General features: G+C 34.2%; 1 protein-coding gene across 1 annotated transcript in view; it reads right to left on the bottom strand.

Moving 5' to 3' along the window:
* Window positions 1-678: 678 nt before the first annotated feature.
* LOC129802912 (uncharacterized) overlaps window positions 679-27,300 on the bottom strand; it is a 55,975-nt gene continuing 29,353 nt past the window's right edge. The window contains exons 3-13 of the mRNA XM_055849121.1: window positions 20,869-21,354; window positions 20,270-20,797; window positions 19,217-20,207; window positions 18,900-19,152; window positions 18,689-18,823; window positions 5,107-5,459; window positions 4,864-5,032; window positions 4,391-4,797; window positions 1,694-1,785; window positions 1,424-1,617; window positions 679-1,369 (exon numbers count right to left, since the gene is read on the bottom strand). Of these exons, the coding sequence (XP_055705096.1) occupies window positions 1,073-1,369; window positions 1,424-1,617; window positions 1,694-1,785; window positions 4,391-4,797; window positions 4,864-5,032; window positions 5,107-5,459; window positions 18,689-18,823; window positions 18,900-19,152; window positions 19,217-20,207; window positions 20,270-20,797; window positions 20,869-21,354 (3,905 nt within the window). The 3' untranslated portion in view covers window positions 679-1,072. The remainder of the gene's footprint in view (window positions 1,370-1,423; window positions 1,618-1,693; window positions 1,786-4,390; window positions 4,798-4,863; window positions 5,033-5,106; window positions 5,460-18,688; window positions 18,824-18,899; window positions 19,153-19,216; window positions 20,208-20,269; window positions 20,798-20,868; window positions 21,355-27,300) is intronic.

Genomic DNA, 27,300 nt, shown 5'->3' on the forward strand with positions numbered 1-27,300 from the left:
TTTAAAACAAAATTTATTAAAAAGTGCTGCTAATTCGATTGAATTATAAAGAGATATCTAAAAAAATTTTTTTTTCGAAATCTGAAAACAATATTTCAGAAAAATAATATACAAGATTACTTCAAAAAAAAAATTACAGTAAACAATCTAGTATCACTTATGGAAAGGTTCAGAGAAAATTTCAAGCAATTACTCTCTAACAGTTTCACCAGCATTTGGGGATTCTACAATAGGATCAGAAGGATACTTGTGATATCTAATCCATGGTCCGTGACATCCTGACGAAGAGAAGTGTGCATCATTTCACTTTCAGTAGGAGGACGGAGGAGAACTATTACTCTGCTCCAGAGATAGAGGTACATCACGACGGTTTCTCAAGGAGGCCACAGGAGACCGTCGGTGGATCAACCTCGACCACCATTTGTCCAGAGAAGTCGCCAGAGTCGCAAGAGTTCCAGAGGCCTGGATTCATCATTATTGGAAAACCCTAAACACTTAAGTACCTTTGTGGTGTCGAGGGGAATGAATTTAATCCAATATTAATTTCAAATGAAAATGAAATTTCATGGGGGGTCGGTGAAGATTTATTGGGACTTTGCCAAATGTCAGGGTTATATGTATTGCTTTTTCCATTAAGTTTGGACGATAAAAACCTCCAAATCATTAATACACTGTAAATAGTATCCAATATTATTTATTACTGTTTCTTTTAATAAAATATTTGTATTACAGATTGAGAATATAAATGGCAAATAGTTGCAAAATTATAAATCTTGTGTCTCACAATATTGTTATTAGAATAGAGTCAGATTCATTAAAAAAAATAAGGGTACATAATGCATCTTGAAAATCGTATATTAGTCCGTTTTAAATGTTTTAAATGTGTTCACCAGACATGTTAATGATTTTATTCTTTTAGATGGAGTTCTTTATCTCACTCCTATTATTCAAAATCGTAAGGACTACACCTTACGACATTATTTTTCCCTATCTACAAACACAAAATGTGTTGCAATGTAAATGTTAAAAGTTAGCACCATCGCCAGAGAAAACTCCCATTTACGGAATTCTCTCAGTCGTTCCATCGTCTTCTTGCAGCCGGAAATCTATCAGGAGTATCTCGACGTCTTGTTAGGGAAATCTCTGAGAGATTTCTAGGCTCTGAGTCTCTCTTGTGATTCCGATTTTGACGTGGTTGAGTCGAATACCCAAGGTGAGATGAGCTCTTGAAGGAAGAACTCATGTCCGAAGACATCTCATCCCTGGGTGTGGACTTCTTGTACCGCGTAAGGGTCGTAGTGTCCCTCTTTGGAGCCAAATTCGACGATACTCCTGAGGATTTTCTGTCCTGATGATTAAGTTTCCTAGACTGTAGAGCCAGGTTTAGAATAGGTAAATTGTGCTGAAAATAATATTGTCTTACTTTCTCATTATTCTCCTGAGAGTAATTGATTTCGTAGCCTTCGTGAAGGTGTTTTGGCTTCCAGGGTGCCAAAACGGATACGGAACGCGAAACCGTGCGAGTCATAGGACGTAGGCCTTTCGACTTTGAACTTAGCTCCTCTCGCGAAGCAGCTCGACGTCTGTTCAGCAACATCGGTTGGGGAATGTCGCCAACTGAAAATCATAGAAATTAAAGAATCAAGACCTTCTTCTTGACTACCACGATAGTAAGAAAAGATCGTGATCCTACTTGTTGTGGCATGCAAATAAACTACACTTCTTTGGCTTTGCTGACTTGAGTCGCCTTCCGTACCGGAGCTGTCATGGAGTCTATCTCGTTCCCTAAATAAGAATAAAGTAATTTTTCATGAGTAAATAATGAGTTCACTTAGATCTTTTCGACGAATCAAGTTAGATTTTGTCAAAATAATTCATTATGATTATGGCAATTGATCTTTTCAAAACGTTATCACTTCTTAATTTTCTGCTGGACAAGGCTTCTGGAACTGAACATTAAATCGGATAAACATTCTTGTCTTACGGAGGATTTCTGGGCAACAGGTTTGGATACAAAAGCTAGGTTTTCCTCCCTAAAAAAACTTTCCCCAACTAACTCCTGAAAAGCATCCCATGGAGTCCTTAATAATACAGGAAAGAAATAGCCCTGTAGGGGAATTCTGTAACGATATGACAATGACAAATTCAGAAGTTGAACAACATTGAAGTCCAGTGAGCAGCGAATGGCCATTTCAAGGCGCTCTATGAATGGCTTAGTAACTGATATGAAACTGATTTTCGATTACTAGAAAATGACATTGTCATACTGTCACAGGATTTCTCTACTAGGTCTTAGGACTCTCCAGTAAGTTACCCCATAATCTTAGTTGCATTCTTTTCAGTTCGTAATTTGAAAGACAATTACAGGAAGTTCCGACTTAAGTGAAAACGGATTGAAAGAATTTGATAAGAATTGCCTACTATTGGGAGCTCATTTATAAAATAATTTCTCAAATACTTCTAAATGCAATGTGGGAGGCAATGCAACTTAACGATTTATTTAAATGAGGAATGAACCGGTTTGTGAACAAATAAACTGGGGTGGGCCACAGACTATCAGCGAGAAGCTATACCTAACACGAGCCTCAAGTGGGTTAGTGGATAGAGTAGCAGCTCTATGACTGTGAGGTCTTGGGTTCAAAGCTGAGCAGCAGCAGAAAAAGATTTCTCATGCTATATCGGCTTTGAATTCGTCCAGTGAATGAATGAATAGTAATGCCAATGGTGCATATTGGTAAAAAAGTGAACCGCCTAAAAAATAGAGGCTGGTACGAGAACGAGTTTCGGCATGAAAGTGGTACTTCAGTCTATACAAATCGTCGGTTGCCTCAGCTACTGTGCTAACTGCATCTGCTTTGTGTCTGCATTCATTGAAACGACGCGCAGCGATGCGTTGCTTACAACGAATGCTGACACAAAGCAAATACAGTTAGCACAGTTACTGAGGCAACCGACGAAATATTCACTGTCACTGATCCAAACACACACCGAGAATGGATGCTATGATATAGTAGCGATACTGATTGCCCACAGAGCTGTGATATAGAGCGGCTACCCGTATCGGGGGATAAGATAGAATAGGAGTGGGGAAGCATAAGGGGCCCAATTGGTGGCCTGGATGCATCGGTAATCCGAAATGGAGAAATAACCCCTGGAAAAATCTTATCTTATCTATTTTTAAAAACGCCTACACTGCACGACGGTCTGCCAAGAAGAGAGAGAGTTCTCCCTTTCTCTACTTGCATGCCTATTCGTTACTTAGTCTTATAAGATACTCGCTTCACAGTCGTCTTCACCACCTTCAGAGGTCCTGGTCCTGGGAAGGAGACTATTGTCTCGAAAGAGCGGAAATTTTGCCAAAGCAGATCCTTTGTTGCTTATGCCGGGGTTTATTGATTCTACACTGTTGCTGCAGATTCTAAATTTGAATTTAAATAATTATGAGGTCCATTCTTTATAAATTAGAGTTGCTTTTATGGTTAGGAGTTGCCAGATAGAAAAGAAGCGTAGAAGTGTCAGTTTTTATAGAAAATTCTGCTGCAAAGGACGCTAAGAGATTGATTGCAGAAATTGAAAGATTTTGTAAGTAAAATTAGAAGAAAACTAGATTATATGTCACAAGAGGAATTTATTTATAGGATAGAAAATAGAGACAAAGATTTCTGAAGGACGAACACGAGTAGGATTGATTTTTGAAAAGTTGATGAAAAGAATTACCTGTAAGCAGAAAATCCAGGAAATATTGTAATAGAAGTTTGAGGGATCTCTATTTATAGGGCAATTAGGACAAAAAAAAGTGAGCAGGAATTAATGGAGATTTAAGAGGGCACCTTTGAACTTTGAACGCTCAGGTAAAGAAAGAAAAAGATAGGTTAGATGTTCAATGGCTGATCACCCCTTTTTTCCAGATCTTAAATCGTTCGCATTTCAGTTCGCATTTCGCACCCGATCACATAGACTTTGATACGGTATTATTCTTTATTCTTCATACACTATGTTTGAAACGGAAGAAGTGAGATAGACTTATACAAATCATTTGAGAAAGAAAGGGACTCGAATTTTGATTTCATGAAATTATACCGAGCTAAAAGGTGTGCCAGAGGTATTATGAACCGCTATTGGGGCTGAAAATAGACTGAAAAATTGGTGCTGAAAATGTTTTGCATACATTAAAGCGTTTCCGTAACTTATTTCAAAGACATCTCCTGTGGCTATGCAATTTTTCTGTGTCACTGGAATGAATTCTCGGACCCTTTTTGGACACGAGAACTTCTTTGAAAGCGAAACTCCCTGTACTACCCATTTAACAAGGCGTGCTATTTAGAAATTTCTCAATGGTTTTCTCCCCCGAAGTATACACTTAAGTGTTAATCTTTTAAATTTTATTTACCTGGAAAAGGCACGTCGTTTCTCAAACAGTCGTGCTGGTTTCTGTGGTCCCGGCGGTGGCTTCCGGTAGCCATTGACGGCTGTTCCATTGAAAGACATATCTCTCCTGAGCGTTGAATGAGTCCTGGCGGGGGACTCATGACGTCGACTGGCCTCCTCAAAATAGTGTCGTTTCCTCTGGAATGGTATCTCACTGTCTACTTCCTCGTCATGGGATGAGTTCACAGTCATTCCATTCGGTGTGTGTCGATTAAGCGTTGCAGACTTAATGATTGGCGTGGATTCTGACGAATGACGTCCACGTGATGGTTTTGCAGGAGTACTCCTTGAGATGTGTCTCCCAGATGGTATGTTTTCGTTGTCCGATGCACTTTCAGAGATATCATGAAGGTTCCTCGACTTAGTTTTCTGCCAAAAAAAAGTGGTTTAAACTTAAGGTCATTTTTTTTTTAAATTATTTAATTTGGCATTTACCGTTTTCCCATTAAAGAGAAAGTCATCTTCCAGATGTTGAAGTGAAGAAGAGCGAATCTTACTGGCAGGTTGAATTTTTGTGCCTTTCGATATTGTATCAAGGTCGTAAGCGCTTTTTGAGTACTTTTTCTGACCGCGATTTAAATTGCTGGACAGAGCATGTCGAGACCTTCAAAATCGAAAAAGAAATATTCTCAAAAAAACAATTTTGAAATAGGATTAATTATCCTGTATTTTACTTACTTGCTCTTCCAGTTCCCTTTTGAAACACTGGCATTTGACTCTTGATCAGTGTCGCCGAAGAAACGCAGACTCTTTGTAGGTCCTTGATTCTCTTGACGCGGACTTAGGGGACGCGGCCTAGGGGAAGTACTTGAGAAGCCATCGTCACTAGGTATCTTTCTATTCGATTGGACTTTGTTCTTCCGCGAGAGTCGATCTAAGGATTTGAACCAACTGAGTTTCTGTACTGGTGCATTCTCTTGTTGTGAGAGATTAGATGAACTCTTGCTGGTGCTTTTTTGGGAGGATGTCCTCCGCGGAATTGGACTAGCTTTCGGTGTCGAAAGACGTCGCCTTGTTGCGATGTCCTGGATCTGAAAAAAAAATATATTTTCATCATTTAAATTAAACTTCTATATTGGTTCAAAAACCACGTTGACAAACTTTTGACAAACAACGTTACAAACTCTTTTTTCTAGTAGGGTAACCTTACTGACAGAATTCTGAATATTAAGGTGCGATTGTGAGAACAATTCAACCATGAATACTTGGTTTTCAATCAGATTCTGAATAGAGCTGGGAATATTTTTCACGAAAGTAATTAAGAGATTGCAAATATATGATAAAGGCCCACTTTTTCTCTTCTGTGTGAGCCTTTTGGCGAGATCAGACGAGGAAGAAGACTATGAAGAAGGGAGAAAACTTGCAATTATCGTAGCTCTTTTTATTTCCTCAAGCACTCTTTTTTTCCAATGTTTGTGATGCCGGCGAATTGAAAGTTGCCGCAACTTTTGTAGCTGCGGCTGACGCCAACAAATCGATCGCTTGCTAAGGTCACTATAACAACTATTAAATTATTTTTGTCATTTACTGAGTCAATTAGTCATTTGAAGTGGTAAAATCAAAAGTCATTCCAAAGGAGTAGCATCTACTTAACTTTTTAATATGTTAAAAAATTGGCGTCACTTGTTCAGAAATATGGATGACAAACGGTCACAATCATAAAATAGTTAGGACGATTTTGGGTCAGTTAGATTTATAAAAATCTTCCCGAGTTCTCAAGAATGTTTCTTGTACATCTTGCTACCAAAATTTTAATTCAGTATTAAGGCAGTGTGTTTAGAACGATTTGTATCCGGACTTTGAGCATCTAATTCTAAATAAAATGAGGACTCATGTGAAATGTGTGGAGTGCTATCGCTGGCGTCTTCTTCGGTGGCTTATGAATTATGCAAATGTGCAAGAAGTCAGCATCTGTCAATAGACAGATGGGGCACAATCTTGGCCAGACCAGAAAGAGAGATGGAGGTTGAGAAAAACAGGCACTCAAAGGTCGTTTATTCTTATGTATTTCTTCGATCAAGGTCGGTTGGTTCCTCTTTCATTATTTATTTCTTTTATTCCTCCTCCACACATCTATTTCTTTCTGCACCTCCACGGTGTTTTTCGCGATCAGAAATTACAATTGAACACTCTGAAATATGTATAAAAACAAAAGTTCTTAATTGCGAATCAAATTGAACTGCAAACAATAAAGCCGCAATATTTATGCTTAAATCTCAACAGATGCCTTATAAGAACATTCTGCAAATTTATTTCAATACTTCCAAGGCCTTTCTTTCCAAGAAACCTTTTGAACAGTTTTAGTAACAGGATCTCAAGAAATAAGGTGAAAGTTTCACATGTGAAATAAGGTAAACTTCATATAATTGACTAAGGTATGCACGCCGAATATTTGAACATTCAATGCCTTCAAAAATCAATTTAAGGAACTAAAACTAAAGTAAGGAGTACGCTGTATAAAAAATACAAGCGCCTAGCAAGTTGGCCTTTTTATATGAAGCTATTTGAAGCCAATTCCTAAATTGATCTCGGACTCAGCTCACAGTGCTCCAAGGAAAAAATTTATTTAAACAAAAATTTAGTATATTTATCCCTCCATACGGAAAGGTATCTTATAATACGGAAAAACTTCTCACTTTTCAAATATTTAGCATAACGGTAGCCAGTGCAAAAAAGTTCCCATATAAATTTAAATCGAAGTATGAGAAATTGACTTCAAATTTCAGGCAACTTGCCAGTCAGTGGGTTGAAAAAATATTGATACTTTGTCCACTCTTTAATTCATTTTCCTTAAACCAAGTTTTAAAAATTTATTGTTGAGTGTTTCCAGATTAATTTGCATCGCTGAATATAAATCCATTATCCATTTTAGGATTATCCCAAGAGTTTTCCCTTCAGAAATTCTTATATAAAAAAAAACACGAGGTATATTCATAAAGTAAAGTGAATTTTGAAATTTAGAGGACAACGTTCATTTGATTCCAGATTTTTCTTTTTCGGTTAGAGTACATGTTTTCAACATCTGTTGATATAACAATGTATTTCGCATTATTACAGATATAAAAGTATGACCTATTTAGGTGTTTTTCACGATTTTTGCTAACGAAAAACATATGAAGTTCAAAGAATCCATTATTCAATTTTATATAGATAAATAGAGCTAAGTGCTCCAATCACCTCCATGGCATCTTCTCTTCTTTGTATGGAGCTATTTGAAGCCAGTTCCTTAACTCAGCTCACAGAGCCAATAGGTAAAAGCTATTTAGACAAATATCTAGTATATTTATCCCTCCACAGGGATCAGTGACTTTTAAAAAGGAATCAGTCTCCATTTTTAAGTTATTTCGCGTAGCGGTTGCAAATGCAGAAAAATTTCCATACGTGTTTGTACGTAAAACTGAGCTGACATGCAATTCTTTTTGGATGCTTTGGGCATGAAACGCTTGGTAGCAAAGTTTCCTGCGGAAGCTCGTTCGTACATCTTTATTTTTTCGTAATTTTTTTTGGTCAAAAATAACTTTTCAATCATGCTTCCACTACTATTTTTTACCAGAATTGACCTTTAGGAACTCTTTCCTGTTTCCAGAACTGAAAACATTCGTAAGAAAGTGAGTTTGGCAAGATTTAAGTAACAAAAAAATCCGGAAGAGCTTAAAGCCATATCAAAAACCGCATATCAGAAGGACTTCGAGGATTGAAAAAAGCTCAGACAGAAATGTATTATATCTGAGGGGTATTACTCTAAATGCGATAAAATAGTTTTTGATAAATAAACGAACATTTTTCGAAAAAAAAAGAAAAATTCAACTTAGTTTTTGAACACACATATATTATAAATGTCTTAGATATTCTGGGAGATCATGAAAATTTGTTTTGGTCAAGACAAACCGTTTTTCAGGTAAGATTGACATTTTTTATTAGGGTTTTTAAACTTTAAACCAATATCCTTTAGAAAGCCGTCTAATTCAAAAATATTGAATTTATTTAAAATATTGAATATAGCATGCAATTTTCATCTTAAAAAGAAAAATACACTTCTGTAACCATAAGCGATCTTTAATTTATTGTTCAATGAAATAATAAATTTTGAAATTATATTATATTTTTAAAGTATTTCTTTTTATTTACTTTTTTTATTGATCAGAATTTTCGGTATACATACCCTAATCCCCATTTTGGGCTATCCATGATCATTCATATTTATAAGAAACTGTAATTCTACTATTTTAAAATTTTTCTTTAAATTTCCTTTTTATGAAAATTCTTTTATCAATAAGATCGGAAATGATGATTTGACTAAAAAGAAAAAAAATAGCATTGATGGTTTTATAGACCTGATTCAAATCACTCAAAGAGTTACTATTTTATCCCATAATGTCATGGAAGACTTCTGAAATTTTGTTCAGGCAATGCATTAATTCCTGATCTTGTTTTATTTTTTTTATTTTACATAAAATTCTTGCGGTTTTCCGCTTTTGATCGAATTTTATTCTCAGAAAAATTAAAGTAAGGATGCAAAACAACTTGTTTGATATTATTTCGCGATATTGTATGGCAGTCAGGTAGCATTGAAAATTTTTTGAGAAGAATATAAATTCAAAAATTAAACAAAAAAATGCAGAAAAAGATACATGGAACTCGTGATTAAAAAAACCAAAGTACAAGAAATGACGGTGATTTGGGATTATGAGATGTTAATTGAAAAATTACCTCATTCCTTAATCAAACATTTGACCATTCATAAAGATTTGAAGGTGATTAAATGGTAAAACCAAGGGGTGTATCTCTACCAAATATTAATATAGTGTTAAGTTTTTTTCTCAATATTAATGTGCATAACAAATATTTTAATGAACAGACAAGGAATTTATTTTACTGAAGCTTCTAAAATATGTAAAATCAAGAAACGATTACTTTTGGTATAAAAGACCTTTAATATTTGAGCCCCTTGGAATTATTTTCCAGCCGGTCACTCACCAGAGAGACGTGTGTGAAAGTTTGGTAAATCTCCTGCTTCACGTTTACGATAAAAAAAGAAGCTTCATGTGAGACTTTGGAGCAATCTCAAATCTTGCGTAACTGAAGATCTTCCATCATTTTTCGCCCACAGTCTCTCGTGATATTTGAGATATCGAATAATTTTCTCAATTAAGAAATCTTTTTTACTCATCTTCCGTAGCTCAAATCACTTTCTCACATAAACCATCGACAAAATTCTTCCCAAGACGAATTTCATGTGAATAAATCACAAAAAGTAAATTACGAATGAATATAAAATTTTCTTGTCATGCGGAAGAAGAACTTTTATTCCTTATTGAATGTTTATGAATATATTTTTTTAATTTTTTTTTCATGAAATATTGTGAACACCAACAGAAAATTAAAGAGTACTTCTGGCATTGACTCCTAAAGAACTAAGTCCTAAGAACTAGCACTTCATTATTTGTTTAGGATAAATAGTTTGTAATCGCACTACCAAATTCCAGAATTTCACAAAGATTCTTATAGTTATATTATTTATGATTCCACATTCTGAATAGAAGAAAATAAAATATCCGAATAAAAAAATAAAGTTCCGAATAAAAAATCAATGAGCTGACTCAAGACTGATTCATAAATCGGTTGAAACGAGGTAAAATTTAGCAGTTTGAAGAGAATCAATTTCAAGATTATTATCGCATATAGGTCGCATATCTAAACCATACATATATCCATCAGGATAATCTATAAAATATTAGAAAGTGAAAAATATCATTTAAATTAAAATCATTTTGGGGATACCTGAAATTGAGATTTCAAAGCCAAAGTTTAAATTCATAAAAGGCAAACAACTGATCAAGATCACAGATCTTAAATGAAATATTAAGAAAGAACATAATTTTTATAAGGAAAGATAAGATTATTCAAAAAACTCACTAATAATCGCAAGATTTTCCAAGTATTCTCAATAATTATTATCAATTTTAAAATATTCATAATCCAAAATAATTTTGAATCTTTTAAATATGGTATTTTATTAAAAAGAAATGATTAGTTGTTTTGTTCATTTATTTATTTATTCATGTTTTAAAATTCAATAACTATTCGCTATATTCATAGTAAAGTAGGAATATCTGCAACTGAATTAAGTATTCTTTCTCCTTCTTTTATGCAAACCTTTATTTTTAATTTATTTAATATAAAATAATATTTAGACAATAAATCACTATAAACAGGATTAAAAATACGAGACATACTTAATATAAAGCACTATTCTGATAGGATTCTGGAAATATTGAACGCATTTGAAAGGTCCTCAAACTTTAGATAGGTGTGGAATCTATTTAAACCGTTCGTTAATAATTATTTATATCGTTGTAAAATTTTTTGCAGCGGAAATACTAGCAAGACGTAGTCGAACTGCTTATAATTTGAGACAGCTTGTAATTTTGGACATTTTGAGGGTAAAATTGGACACTACAAATAAATTGATTAAAATTATAGAATTTTCTTCCAGTTTTTAATAAATTATGTATTCTATTTAAATATATATTCTTTTCAACTTAAATTAAAGTAAAAACTTTTCAACTTAAATTAAAATTACTTTGTTGAAACTTCAGTGTGAGCAGTTTCTTACGAGAAATCTGACAAAACTTTTTGATTACTTTCAATCTTGTTCAGTTTTTGTCATGACTAGGTTGTATAAATATAAAAAAAACCAAGAAATGTCACATCTACTAACGATATGCATTGCAAAAAACCTAAAAGAGTCCCGGAAGGCAAGAAAATGCTTAAATCCGCGCGTACCTAGAGTGCCGAAATTAACTCTCTTTAATGAATTATATGGAAAGTTTACGAGCTCCTTGAAACATCCTACGGTTTCTTCTCATAGACAATAAGAAGATTTGGTAAGCTGGGTTCTTGAAATGGACGAAAATGGAAAATTACGAGATTTGAGCTGTCCAAAATTACAGGCAAACTGTCCAAAATTACAAGCAAGGTGTCCAAAATTACAGTCAAATTCATGTCTATATTTTTAATCATTTTTAAACGTATTAAGATCAATTTGATATGATTCGAAACAACATTTCTGAAAAGGAAGAAACAAAAAACTTGAATAAATGTTGAAAATGTTTTACTTCAAACTTATAACATTGGTGCTTTCAGTACTTATATGCACCCTATCCGGAATTAGAAGCATTTCCCTTATAACTCTTAAATTTATTTTTCGAAAAAACTTCACCATTTCAGAATAAATAGATTACATGGCATCAATTGATTTTAAGAAACGCAATTTTCAAAATATTTTGCACCTTTCTTATACTTTTATTCGAAGTATTTATTTTTTTATTATTTATTATTTATTATTTACTCAAAATTTTTATATTGATTGTCATATACAAGTAACCCAGGAAATTACCTTTTTTCCATTGTGAGTTCTAATATATAGTTTTTCGAGTATTTTTGTTTTAGGAAAACCCTGAATCTCACAGAAAATATTTAACAGATCTTCTACAAGTTTGTCGATATCAAATATAAACCGATCTTAATAGGCAAATGTTTGTAGACTGCTCAAATTCGCAAAATATAATCCAGGAATTTCTTTTAGGTAATTTTCACACTATTTCAATTATAATTCAAATAGACAAGGTAAAGCAGTCCAAGCTTTTAAAACTTTAGAAAATCGCTAGATAGTAGGGGAAAGTGCTCTCCCTTCGAACGATTATGCCTTCGAATAATGTGAAGTTTCCTAAGAGATTTGCACATAATTATCACTTAATTATCAATAATTGATAATAAACTAACTAATATTTAATAGAAATGTATAAGTCTCTTAGGAAAAATAAAAGATAATTCACATTATTCGAAGACCTGGACGTTCGAAGGAAGAATACTTTCCCTTAACTGTTTTACATATTTTCGGATCTTCAAGAACAATTAAACAATGATCTTAAATATAGATCATTTTTATTTGGTTAAACGAACGGTGGAAAAATGCGATTTTGTTATGCGGTATCATCCCCTACGACGTAATTCCTTTAGAATGATGTAAGGGAAGCGTATCAGCGATCGGCAGTGTTCCTCGGATCGTGAGGTTATTACTATATTGCTGCATCAATTCAAATGACTTTTTAAAAAATTTTTTGCTACTTTTTACCATTTAACTCTCACAAGAATGCAGTACATTAGCTCAGATTTAATTTATAAAACCAATTTTCTGTGAGACACCTGATTAAATTCTTGACGATCCGAGGTACAGAATACATAGGTGCAATTACATCTATTTTTTAATAATTTATTGTAAAAATTTAAAATTTAAATGAACAGATATAGTTAAATGGATCACTAATATGCCGATTAGCATACACAAAAATGTGAAATAGTATTTTGAAGCTTAGACTGTCAACTAAATATCAAGTATGTCTCTTAACATTCCGATCCGGGGTGCTCTTCCCTTATAGAGTATTCTTGCTTTATACATAAACATAAATTCGATTCATAAACTTTGCATTATTAAGATAAATCCATAAAGTATTGGTTTTTTGATCTTGGCTTGCACAAGACTTGTTTATGGAAAATATTTTTCGGGCAATATGTTACTATCTTAAAAGATTCCGACATTTTCTTTATAATGCACCACTGAATGTCTACATTAAGAAATTCACGAAATGTGGATAAAATTGATTATCACAATTAATTTACCTGAATTTATATATCAATATACTATCCGAAAATTATTTTCTGCAAGGCAAAAAAATATCTTTCAAATCCTTTAAAAGAAATATTATTAATTTGGATATAAAATTGAAAATATTGGGACTGATTGTATAATACAAACCAATAAATAACATTATCAAACATAAAGATTAATGTAGACTTTGTGCCACGGGACATATTGTTGTTTTCAAGTATATTTCTCAAAATTCGTAAATAATTCTAAAGAGCTTTTCAAGAAGATTTTGATGTTTTTGCATGCAAATTTACTACACGCCTTTCTAAAGTGTATATGGTGATTAAATTTTAGTATAACGGAGTTTAAAAAATTATTTCTAGAAGCCAAAATGTCTTATATCTTCAAAGTGAGCTCTTCCAAGCTGGAAATCTTACTAGAATTTCTAATAAAAAGAAGTTCTCCAACTTAAAGTAGCTTTTTCTGTTAAATTGAAATTGAGAGTCTCTTATGTAAGTACATAAAACACCTACGAAGAAAATCCAATGCTGGATTGAAATTCCTGTTGAATTTCTAATGACCATTTCTGATAAGGAATATATTACATTAACCCCGTGGAATTATCGAAATATATTCAACACACAATAATCATCACGTTTTCATGCTCAATGGAAAAAAAATTGCCGATAAATTTGCTTGCTATAAAAATGCAAATTGAGATTCGTGGTTTGTCGCTGGACGCGTTGAAGAAGAAAAAAAGAATTCACGACACTCGAAAAATAGCCTCACATTAATTGTGATTTTAACACAAAATTTAATTCAATTTCATGTTTTTTCAGCACAGTCTCTTATTGTCTTTTTACAAAAAATTTGCATTTTCGTTTACTTCTGATGCCGTCTGGTTTCCTTTCAAACTAAAGACTTTATTGATAAAGCCATATAGTGGATAATCTAGAAGATTATACAAGAAAATTAATTTTGTTAATTCATCCTATATTTTTTGGTCTTATCCTATATGGACTTTCACCTAAAGTTTTGCGATCGCGATTGAATTTTTGTATTTTTTATTTAACTGTATAATAATGGAAGAAGAAAAAACTTGTAAAACGAGAAAGGTTGAGGGCGAAAGAGTCATATACGTGAAAAAAAATGTTTAAAGATGAATATAAGCGAAGGTGATTTGGTGAATTTGCTAAGAGAATTTTTTGTCTGTCGCATCCCAAGTAGTTTATAATGAAAAAACCGTTGACTCTTCGTAAGGCGAAAAGAAATTTTTTCACTAAAGCTCACTTGGCTGACGAGTTCAATAACATTTTTGACTTCAGAGATTATGAAATCAATCAAGAGTTTCATTGATGATTTTTTTATCAACACTCCAAAGATGATTTGCAAATGCTTATAGGCCTTGGTATGTAATTAAAAATGTTGCTCAAATATTTTAAACAAAACTTGAAGTCTTCATGATCAAACAGTTCAATTTCTATCGTTCATGTTAACCCTTTCAGGATGACGAAAAATGATAAGGTTAATTCTAATAATTTAAAAAATATATTTTTGCGAATATTATGTTACAATAATTTTAAAACAGCCGAGTAGAAATTATTGAAACCCTAATGCAGGCATCAGACCTAAGACTAAGCCATATGGCTTAACTTCTTTGAATTCTTATCAATATAGATTTTTTGGATAAATTTGTTTTATGATTAAGTATTGCTTATTCAAGATTTAGGGATCTTCGGGAACTCGGCTAAACTTCTAGACTGAAGACTGCCTAAGCCTTACGAACTTTGGTAGTTAAAACCAAAAACAATAATGAAACTTTTAATATTTACACCAATTAAGGAAACCATCGTCTCAATTTTAGGATAAATCTTTAAGAGTCAAATCTTTAAATCCACCCTTAAAGGTTTTTAAGGTACGCTTTAATATTGAAGTATCAATTTCCTTTATCTTTAAACCAAAATCTAACAAACTTCACAATAACAGCTAATAAAGAAATGTCAAATTTTGAGATGTTTTTAAGTTTAAAGTTAGTCCGAAGGACCTTTTCTTTAAATCTGAATAAGAAATCATTAATTGTAATATAAATATTTGACTTAAAACTTTAGGGTTTCTATATCTTATGATTGAGGAGCATATTCAAAGGAGAAAAATATCCAGAAGAGACCTACAAGTGAGACAATTAAAAAAAAAGTTCTTTTTTAAACATTTTTTTTGTTACAAAGAAAACAGATAAAATATTGTTTAGTGACTAATTTTATAACAAAAGTGAAACACCCCTCAATTGTAATATAAAGTTAAGCGTTTAATCAGCCTTTAGTTTAGAAGCTGATTTTATTCTCTCATAACGATTTTTAATTTTAAAGCATAAAATTTCTTTAAACCTTTGAGATAAAATTAACAAACTTAACTAAAACGAAGTTGGAATGGGAATAACAAATTTACAGGGTGGCTGAAAAAAAAATGCAACAAACTAAGGCGCTATATTATCCTCATTTTTTGTTCAACTTTTTTTAAATAAAGAAAAAATAGTAGTAAATACATCAAAATTTTAGAATATTATCGCCTTTGTTCAATACGATCTTATTTTGACTTAATTATGATCTTAAGTCTGTTGCAAGTGCTATCGCAGTTTGCACGAATGTCAGCCTTCTGAATGTCCTACTATTCGCGAGGAAGGACTACCTTCAGCTCATCGATACTATGCTACTTTTTAGTCCTAACTTTGACCAACAAAATATCTCTTTTGGAGGAGTCAAACGATTTTGCATCCCAGAATCATGTAGGTCATTGGGTACCCAAAATGAAGTGCAAAACGCTTTTTTTAGCCAGATCTTATTCGGAGCGTGATTTCTGGGACGTTGTCGCGTCTTAATCGAACTTACATTACTTCTTACTAAAATTTTTGTTTGTCCATGACTCCAAGAATCCTTCCAGGACAATTTCCAAAAACACATTGGCATTCGTTTTGACGGTATAGCCTAAAAACCCTAGTGGAAAGCGATAATTTGTCTCCAGGGAAGTTCACTTTAAAAACGATGACTAGAAATGAAGCAATTTTTTCGACCTCCACCAAGGCATTATAAAATGCTACTAATATCCCTGTACCAAGTTATGTTTCGAAAAACGGAAAGTTTAATTACATTACGGTTTTGAAGAGCCCTAACGATAACTGCTTCCGCATTTCTTGCAAAATATAGCGACATTAAAATGTCACGTTTGAGTTCCATTGCGGTTTAAAAAAGTTTTACAAAATATTATCGAAAATGCTTTTGTAGGGTTTTAACCAATAAAATGAACTACCACTGTGCAAAATATGAAACCGCTGTCACCAACGGTTTGACAGCTATGCGCTCTGAAAGTTGTTGCATTTTTTTTCAGCCACCCTGTATTTAAGATTTCTTAATTCTTAAAGCTGGTCAGGAGTCGAGAGGACCTATTAATTCTTTATAATACAGAAAATTACTACTTAAACTCGAAATTTATGACACGTTTTTAACCTTTAACTAAGGATCGTAAATGTTTAATTTTAAAAAGCTTAAATCTATTTCAGATTTGGGGAGATAAAAATGATTAAATTGCCCTTATATTCTACGGATAGAGACCAAACGGCTAAGGATATCGATTTGGATCTGCGGTGAACTTCCCGTAAGTCGATTATTGAAATTCAATACTCTGTCATTAAATCCTGTTAGGAACTAAACTTAGTTATCCAAATCATATTTTTCTTATGCTCACGAGCTTTTTACTATTCTACCATTTCTTTTTTTAATATCTTTTGATTCACTGCTAATTTTGATTGATTTAGGTCATCTAAAAAAATTGTCTAAAGTTGCTTATAAAAGTAACATAATTGTACTTAAATAAAAAATGATTACCGGTTCATAAACATTTGGAATCGGTTCCGATTCAGACTTCTCAGAAATTCCAAAATCTGTCCAACGAACACAAATTTATTCGGCTCTGTTAAAAGAGAAATCCTTTAGGGTCATTTAATTAAACTTTCACTTTGAAAATATCCATCAGGATAGGAATAATTCAAGGTCTTTTTTGCATATTATCTATATATTTACCTAGAATATAAACAATTTTAAAAACATGTTGGAAAAAAATAAAAAATCGAATAACTCGAAAAAGGCAAATTGTACGTGAAAGCGATTTGAAGCTGGGATTTTACATGCTGAGCATAGGGTCTTCGTTTTCGAGATTTAAAATCCCTATGATTTTGAAAAAAAAAAATAACTTTCAGGTATAATATTCACAGAGAAGGCAAAGGGTATTCAAGAATACCCAAAAAGAGAAAAAAACGAATTTAATATTTTGAGCCGTCGATATATCATGCGGTTTTGTGGAGGAAGAGGAGGGTCAGTGAAAATAAAGGTCATAATTTAATCCTTGTATCGACTTAAGGAGGCTAATTAGGTCTTTAAGCTTTGTTAAAATTTGTTGGATTCTAAAAGACATTTATGTTAAAAACATTGGTATCCAGGGGTAATAATATAATAATAATAATAATAATAATGCTGGCACAACATTCCATAGAGAAACTTAGTCTGTCCCGCAAGGGGAGTTCGGGACATCCATTGTTATTCTTTCTTATACAGGGATAGGGTTGTTAGTTTCATGCCCCGCGGAATCAAGTGCAATAAAGCTTACTGGATGCAGTTCAAACACTTTTAGCGCACGAAACATCCTGGTGACCTAAAGGGGGATTTAAACTCGGGACACTTGCATAATAGAGAGAGTATTCTACCACTTGGCCCTATGAGTAAAAGATGCCCCATTTCAAAGGTGCTCCAATTTAAAAGTGTTCCACTTCCTCCTGTATTCATTACTTCCCCGGGGTAAAAAACAAAAATTCGACCAATAGTGAGACTATATAAAGTCTCACTTTTTTTTACTTATTTCATTTAAAACTGATTTGTATCTAATAATATTTCTAACATAGCGGTATATCAACAGATGTAAAACTTATCTGGAAAAACAAATTTAAATCCAACTAAAGAGTAAGAAACAAAAAAAAAGTGAATTGCAAGATTTAATTGCCAATTCTTAACCAGTTCAAAGTTTAGGAAAGTAGTTTAACTACCTTTCAAATAAATCTAATCTTGTTTAAAATGTCTACGATAGAAAAAAAATGCTCTGGAAGAGTTTAACTTAATGACCTTTAAATACATTAGAATGTAAATGGGGAGTAAAGACGATTCATCTTAATCTAATGTGTCATTTTTAAATTACCTTGTAAGTTTTTTGGATTTGATCTAGTTTTTATTAAATTTGTTTCTATTTTTTTAGCATATTGTGGAAAAAAGTTATCTGTAAAATCCCGCTAATCAGTATTCCTATGCTTTTCGTCACAGAAAAAAGTGAGAGCATAAGGAGGTCGAATGAGAAAACCATGAATGGATTGACTTATGCAATATAATTATTTAATGATGCACCATTTATGGTCAAGAGATTGATTCACACTGTGGCTATGGACTTTTTTTGGTGTGTGCTCTGGGCGTCGTATTGTCACTTTAAATTCAATGTGTGTACACTCGTGCGAGGGCACATGTAGAATAAGCTTGGCGCGAAAATTACATTAATGTTGATGGGGGAATTTCTTACCTTGGGGCCTTCACTCGGCCCACGATATTCACTATAGCGAGCTCTCATCTCCTCCTCCTTCACCATGTACTTCTCCTTAGTTTTCTCTTCCTTTGTGCTCTTCTTCTTGCCTGAACCCGTCAGCAGTTGCTTTACCTGGTGACCAAATAAATCCTTTATTATAAGAAAGATGTTCTCTACAGGCTTTTATATATATTATATATGGGCCTACCTTCTCCAAACCAGTCTTCTTCTTCTCCACTTTTGCTGAACTTTTATCGGAACTTTCTCGTGATCGTCTTAGAGTCCCTTCTGGATATTTGTCCAGACGAGGATCAAAGTGCGATCCATCATCGATACTTCGCTCCCTATAAGCGTAGTTCAGACGCCTTCTACCAGGATGATTGTCTTCTGTATGACGTCTTTCCTTTCGCAGGAACAATTCACAGTCCTTGATGTCATCATCAACCGTTCGACGCCTCCATCTGCGAAGAAATCAAAATTTTGACATTAATCTAGTTAAAATTCCTGGATGTACACCAATCTTACCTAGTCTGTAGGTCCCCGTTAAAAGAGTCCTTCCTGTAGTCATTTTCAATCCCCGAGTCACCTTTGTCGAAGCTCCTCTGGTGTTTCTGTTGCCTTTTCAGTGAATTCTGGTACTGATCTATTGTATCGTGCCGATATCCATTAGTCAAGTGACTACTCTTCATATGATGTTTGAAACCCTGTTCAGGACTAGATCTCGTAACATCTCCACTTCCTATGGAATCTAAACTTCTAGGTTGTTGCAAATCGCTTCGGTATTTCTCCTGGAAGTAGTCAGTACTGGGTTCAATATGACCCACATTGAAATCCCGATGGTCCTCAATGTAGCCCAAATTAATCTCTTTAGGAACCCTTCTAGGGGATCCCAAACGTTCCTTAGATCGCGATTCCGACGTCCTTGGTCGTCCATCTGCACCGACATTCGTTTCTCTGCGATAAGTTTCACGATAACCATCACGTCCATCATGGAAGTATCTCGATTCCTCGACATACTTTGAAGTGATCCTTCCGTTTGAGGGTGTTTGAGTCATATCTAGGTGCGATCGTTCCGGTGAATAGCGGTTAATTACTTCTTGTGAACCAAATCTGTGATACTTCTTCACATTGTCTATCTGATCGATGTCATTGGATTTACTACGTTGATAGCGAGATTCTCCTATATGGTGTCCATTTCTGGCAAATATATTATCTCTTTCTGGACTAACATCTTCCAGAATTTCTCTGGATCCAAAACGACGGTTGTTGATCCTTGACTGCAGAGTCTCTCGTCGTTGACTTAATTCTTGAAAGGCTGGTTTCCTATCTCCAGATCCAAATAAATCACCACCTAAGTAGTACTTGTCAGGAGGAACATCTCTAATGTTGGGCGTAATAGGACCCTCATCGACTAGGGGTCGGAAGTCTTCTTCATAGGGCCTTTTAATTTCAAACCCAAGACCTTCATCTTCATCACTGTTGATTTTGGAAATATCTTTTCTCGTCAGTCGATCACCTAAAATACATTTTTGATTACTTTGAGATCTTGTTGTGATAAAGAGCCATTACTGAACTCACCAGTGATGTGAAGTGGACTCCTCTCGTCTCGATAAGGCGATAGGGATTGACTAGGACGACCGTTACGCCTGTCGTTGGTTTCTGCGTGGAAGTCATTGAGGTGACTAGGTGCGTAGTGGACAGTCTGTTTGGCCTTGTCGCCATCACACACTACCTGAGCATATATGATCTGCTCCTTGGGACGTGTGTAGGAAAATGCCGGTCCGGCTATCTGAGGTGGTGGTGAAAAGCGCTCCATTGAAAGTCGCTTAACCATACCATCCACAGTGAGACCCTTTGTGAGTGGTGGACGTTCGGCAGGTTGCTGCGAACTGTGCATTTCCTCCGTGGATTTGGCTTGATTTGTGACAAGGTTCGAGATGGTGTCTTTGATGTTGTCAGAGACTCCCTTACTCGGTACGTTCAAATCTTCAAGTTTTACAGGACCTCTTCGTGTATCATGACCCTTTCCACCAGAGAAATAGTCCTCTCGATGACTACTTTCGATAATAGGGCTCAGTGGTGGGGCCTTTTTCTTGGCATTCACTCCTGGAAATCAGTCCAAAGATTCTAGGTTGAACAACATAATCTCTATTTTCAACTAACTCTTTGAAACTTACCTTCGTCAGTTTCACTATTATTCCTCTTCCGAACTGTATTTCGTTCACGTGATGATGTCCCCACATCACTCTTGCTGCGAGTCACACGTTTGCCTGTTGCTTCCTCGGAACCAGAATCTCTGCGACCAAATAGGGAAAAAATCGAGGGTTTCTTACTCTTCTTCGCGGATGCGTCACTAACACTTCTGGTCACAGGTGCTTTAATCTTCTTCTTTCCACGTGTTGGGAGTGAGTTGAATTGTGACTCTGGAAACTTCCGCAAAGGTTCAATTGGACCACGACTTTTAGTATTTAATCGGCCTCCAACAATATCACTCCCTCCTTTGGCTGTGCACTTAACACTCTCAGCTTGAGCAAGGACACGAGCAGCCTCAGCAAGAATTCCCTCCTCAGTCAGATCTTCGGGAAGTTCACGACGAACAGGAGGTGTCACAGAACGTGGTGGAGTTTCCTGATGGTGAGATTCCGCTGGAGACTGGCGCGAACCTATATGGAGAATATGCCTTATAGTCTTGATATTTATTTTATTAGTATCATTTTCTTATGAAAGATTCTTTAGAAAAGCTATGCAAGGCATTGAGAGGAGGCATCGATCTCAGGGCAAGCTCAGAACAAGGTGGCTGAATCATATTCAAGATCTTGCCTTGGAACATCTCGAGGTCGACCTCAAATAGTTTCTTGAGGTGATTGTGGAGATCTAAACTAGATGGTCTAACCCTGAGACCGTTTAAGACCCAACTAGGCTGATCTTTGAGAATATTCAGCCTGTAAAATTTGGAAGCACATATCCCAAATTGTCAGACACTAAGGGCCCAAATACACTCAGGCTGATTCTCGAGAATACTTAGCCTGTAAATTCTGGCAATAATGGATTAGATAAAGGAAATTGATGCGAAGGACCACTAATCGCTGATTCGAAGCTCTCAACGTATGACAGTTTGGGATAAATCATTACTGTCAAATTTTAAAGTCTAAATCTCTGGCTAAATATTCTCGAGGATCAGCCTGAGTCTATTTAGGCCCTAAGGGTTTAGGATCATTTATTAGAAGTGAGGAGACCTCAATCTCAGGACAGACATAGAACAAGGTGGCTGAATCAAATTCAGGATCTTGCCTTGAAGCGCCTTGGGATCAAACCCAAACATCTTCCCGAAGTGGCAGAGAATCAACAAGCATGAGCTGTTAAACTTGATGTCAAGGGCCCGCGACCCCAATAGGGATAAGCGGTTGGAAATAATAATGATGATGATGATTAAAAGTCTCAACATAAATTTCCTTTACCTAATTCTTTACTGCCAAATTTTACAAACTAAATATTCTCGAGGATCAGCTTAGTCTATTTGGGCCATTAGGGATAAGGTGTTTTAAAATGAATAAATTAATGAATTTATAAAAAAATTTAAAAGTCATAAAGAAAATTTAAAAAATCATAAATAAAATTGATCACTGATGCTCAAATCTAAAATTCCAAACAGGTTTTAGTAAGTTTAGTTTGGATCTTTGTAAATATAGGGAAACTGGGGCACCACCGAACATGGAGAAGCACCGAACACTGATTTTTATTTCTAAACTACTTGGACTATGAGGATCATTTCTTTAGTGGACAAGCATCCCTATTGTATCTATGTACAGTAGAGCCCCGCTATAGGCCATCGCTCTATAATCCACAATTTATTGACCGTTGATTTCAAAACACTGATTTTAGTTAGGTTATATTTTTTAGTACGCGACATGCAATTGTCATAATTATTTTAATATATTTGGCAAACTTAATTGAGTAGTTGTGATAATTGTATCTATTAATTGCATATTGCATATTGAAGAGAGCGAGGACAAGTACCACAATCGCAAAGAAAGTGGAAGCCGTCGAGCAATTTCAATACTAAAAGTCGTTGATAATTTCAAAAATGACATGGACTATAGTGCGACCCAAGTGTCAAATCTGGAACCAAATATGGCCTATAGCGAGGCTCTACTGTATTCATAAAGGTTTTGCACTCTTGAAGTTTGTTACTTAATTAAAAAATTGCAGTTTACGGTGCTATCCCGTGTTCGGTGGTGCCTTATTTTCCCCTAATTGTTCTTCTAATATTTTTTATTAAAATATTTTATGTTCTGTGAGAGTAGGCAATAACAGGGGTGCAATGATAACTTTTCGACACTATCGAATCGATAGTATCGATGAATCTACACCTGTTAGATTAATTGATTGTCGACTTTTAACAGACTGTTAGGTCACTCCTTACGACAATCTTAGAAGAATGAGGCTGTTGATAAACATCTACATTACTTACAGGAAGTACAGGTATCGTTTAAAATTTTCATAATCGACAGTCGATAGTATCGAAAATAAGTTATCATATCACCCCAGGATTATATATTTGGAAATAATATTAATTAAAATTATTAAATATAAATAAAAGTTCAAAAACTTTTACTTTGAGATACCAAATTATTTTCACGTGCGCAGATCTTTTGAAATAACTTTGTCGTTGACTTTCAAAGACGTTCGATATATTTGTTTAAATCACTCAAAAAAAAAATACGCAGCGGGATTCCGTGAGTTAAAATGATGATTGTTATTAAGAAAGTGCAAAGGAGACGACAAAACCGTCAGGAAGATAAGACGAAGAGAGAATATGTTGTTAACCTTGAATGGAGGTGATAATATGCAAAACATCTCTAAAATATCATCTATGCCTTACTCTTTCTAGAGAGCAATTTATTGACAATTTAACCCGAATAAATATTTAGTTCTCTTAGTGAATTACAAAGTTTTTTTTAAATGCTTCCTCGTTGAGGAAAAAAAATAACGTGAAATGTGTAATGGATTTATTAATGCTTTTTTCCTATTCTTATTTTCTCGTGATCATCCGATGGAAATAAATCTTGACAGTAATCTTTCCCACTGATTATAAGGTAGAATTTGTGTATCTCCCGCCTTCAATCAATTACACATATGTATATATGTACTTGCTCCATTAATTGCCATACATTTGTTGATACTTTTTGTCTTGGTTCGCACAGAAATCGTGAAATCAATGACGTCCTTGGTGGAGGATTATTGAGTTCATTTGAGCAAAAGCACAACACTTGACCTCACACTGACTTTTGCCGGGAAAAATATTCTCTTTAAGTTAAACCCTTTAAGAACTAATGGGTCATATACATATCTCTAAGTATTTGAACATTTTTTGGAGGGAAACTCTTTAAATCATATCATAAACCAACTGTCTAAGCGATCTAAGTGTTCTAAGATAAACCGCAAGATTTTTTTCTTTAAGAAATTATTACAAAGATTAATTTGTAAAGCCGCTCCTGAAGGGTTAAGAATTCTAAAAAGAAATCTCGCGACATTCTCTCACGAAATTACTCCTTTCTCTTTGATTTCTTTAATAGTAGAAAAGCAACATTTTTCTTCCTGATTCTTTCCAGAAAGAGAAATCCAATATATTCTTTGATTCTCTCCCATGAACCATGGATTTTCTCACTGAGTTCCCCCTCGTTCCACCACGCAGAGATAATATCCAATAATTAGCTCTCAATCGCTTTGCCAACAACTAAGATTCATCGATGGGAGGTGGAATTCGCAGAGATTTCCAACATTGCGAAGTTAATCTCATTGATTTGGGTGTTTGGTGAGGGGAATCGAGTTGTCAAACTGGATTTCCTCTCGAACTTTCCCATCCTACCAACTCCCGGGCTCCTGGTCACTTCTTTTGCGGTGACAACGACACGCACGAAGAAGAAGTGGAGGAATGTATAATGAGCTCCAGTCCTCTTGTTTCCCGACGTCTCAGAGAAACTTGAGAAGGTCGTCCAGAGGCCACATTCGCAAGAACACCACTGTAATCCTTTCTACATATTGTTATTCGCGTGCATAACTTTTAAGTCACACTCCTGTTCACATTTGTTCCTATACTAAAAATATTTCTCTAACTATCGTTTTCTATAACGACTATAAGTCAAGCGGTGAGGGATAGCGATTAGGGATCTTTAGAGAACCCCCTGTATGTAAGTCAATTTTTCTCTGATAAAAAATGTTTCAACACTTCGTTCTATAAATACATAATTTTTGAATGTATCATAAACTTCAGCACTTGATGCTGATTTATCAATACCTAATTTCTCATTCTAAGGATTTTTAATTTTCATTGATCAAAAATCTGAAAAGCTCTGTGAAGCACATTTGCGATTGCAAAAAGTTTGGATTTATTTAAAAGGTCTTTGACTCTTTAATCAATTCAGATCATTCAAACAAATAATGCAACACCAAAAGGAACATATTGAGAATTCGGATCACATTCCGACCTTAAACCAAATCTTATAGTAAGTAATAAGCTCGGGCGCCAGACGTAAGCTTTAACCACATAGACTAACTGAATTTTAATTTTATTTTAAAGATATCTTAAGGATTTATGAGAAAAGTAATGAAAATTTCAGGGAAAATTAAAAAATAGATATGACTTGTCCTAAGGAAATCTTTCTTAAGTTCCCTTCTATGAGTCGTTTCTGAACATTAAGAGTTTACAATGGGCCTTTATTCAGATAAAACAAATTTAAACAAATAATTCTACTCATTTTTTTAAGATTTTCACTTTAATATATCTTAAAATCCTAAAAGGGGGAGGTGGGGCTACTTTGAGCTGTGGGGCTACATTGTTATACTATTTTTCGCATATTTCTAATTGAAACTGGACTTAAACATTATGCAATTTGAACAGACAAAATAATTGTGGATCTAAATAAAATATTTGTAAGACCCAACTTCATTTAGAAATAGGCGAAAAAGTCGTATAACAATCTAGCCCCACAGCTCAAAGTAGCCCCACTTCGCCCTACTACGGACCATGTTCTCGAGGGGTATAATCAGGAAACACCTATGAAAATGAAAGTAGGGTAGAGTCTGCCCTTCTGGCCATGTGAGCACTTTTGGCCACCTAAAGTAAAATCACATTGCAAGGCAATTATGAGTTTATTTAGAACAGGAAAATGGGTCTTATTACGTGACCTCTAAAATCTAACGAATCAGAAAACCATATTTGATTTTGTATTGACTTGAATAATTCTAAGTTATTGAAAGAAATTCTCGACAAGGTAAACAATCACTAAAAAAAAACATGAGATTCTTAAGAAACTTGATAATGTTAAGAGAAATTGTTTTGCATTATTTCATATTTTTGATGAAAATATTTTATGTTATTCAATGAAAGTCAATTTCTTAATTAACTAAATTTTATTGTGATATCATTCTTAATAAGATTTTCTAACAAATTAAATAAAAATCGGATGTGGCTAAAAGGGCTTACTTTTTTCGGCTGTGTAAGAACTTTTGGCCATTCATTTTCCCATACATTTTACACGTGGCGCACCTCGCGGATTTCAGTAAAACCAATCGTGAATTGAAAATGTGCAAAAAGTTGTTTAAAATACTCTAATAATCACATAAAATTGATGTTAAATAAGAATAGGACTTGTGCTGTGTATTTGTGAAAGGTTTCGAGAGCTATTTCTTCTGTTATTTTATTAAAATTCTATTTGAAACAAGTGGCCAAAAGTGCTTACACAAAATGGCCAAAAGTGCTTACAAAGTGGCCAAAAGTACTGAAACATGCATAGTTGCATAATATGCATTTTTCACTAAAATATCCAAAAAATTTTGGGAATTATTTTGGATTATTAGGAAGAAACGGCTTGAAGGTATCTTTGTACAAAATTTCATTAAAAATTATAAAAATTACAAGCACATGAAACCTTAAAGTGGCCAAAATTACTTATTCCACCTTATACTCAAATTTTTTCATTCCACGAAAAGGGTTTACAATTTGTTGCACTATTACTGTTCGAACTTAACAGAGGAAGCATTAGGGGAAAGTACTCTCCCTTCGAACGTTCATGCCTTCCAATAATGTGATTTTTTCTTTAGTTTTCCTACACTGAGAGAAATACGACAAAGTTAAAATAACATTCAGGAAATGTTTATTTTACCCTGCAGTATTGATCCAAAATAGGTGTAAATATTACCCTTTTTAGGTGTGTTAGGGGTTAAAGGTATCCTTCTTCATGTTAATTTTACCCTTAATAATGTGTAAAATTAACATTAAAAAATGTTGATATATTTTTATACCTCTTTTTTTCTCAGTGTAGGATACTTACACATTTCTATTAAATATTAGTTGGCTTATCATCAATTGTTGATAATTCCGTGATAATTTAGTGTAAATCTCTTACGAAAAACAAAAGGAATTCACATTATTCGAAGGCATGAACGTTCGAAGGGAGAGTAATTTTTTCCTATATAAACCTCGATTTTTTCATGACGTAAATACTAGTATACAAGTATATACAATTTCTTCAATACGAAAAAAATCGTATTTCAATGCAGGTAACCTCACTGCTCAAAATAGCCCAACCTTCCTCTACATTATAGAG

The sequence above is a fragment of the Phlebotomus papatasi genome, chromosome 2, assembly GCF_024763615.1.
Source record: "Phlebotomus papatasi isolate M1 chromosome 2, Ppap_2.1, whole genome shotgun sequence".
NCBI classification, from domain to species: Eukaryota; Metazoa; Arthropoda; class Insecta; order Diptera; family Psychodidae; genus Phlebotomus; species Phlebotomus papatasi.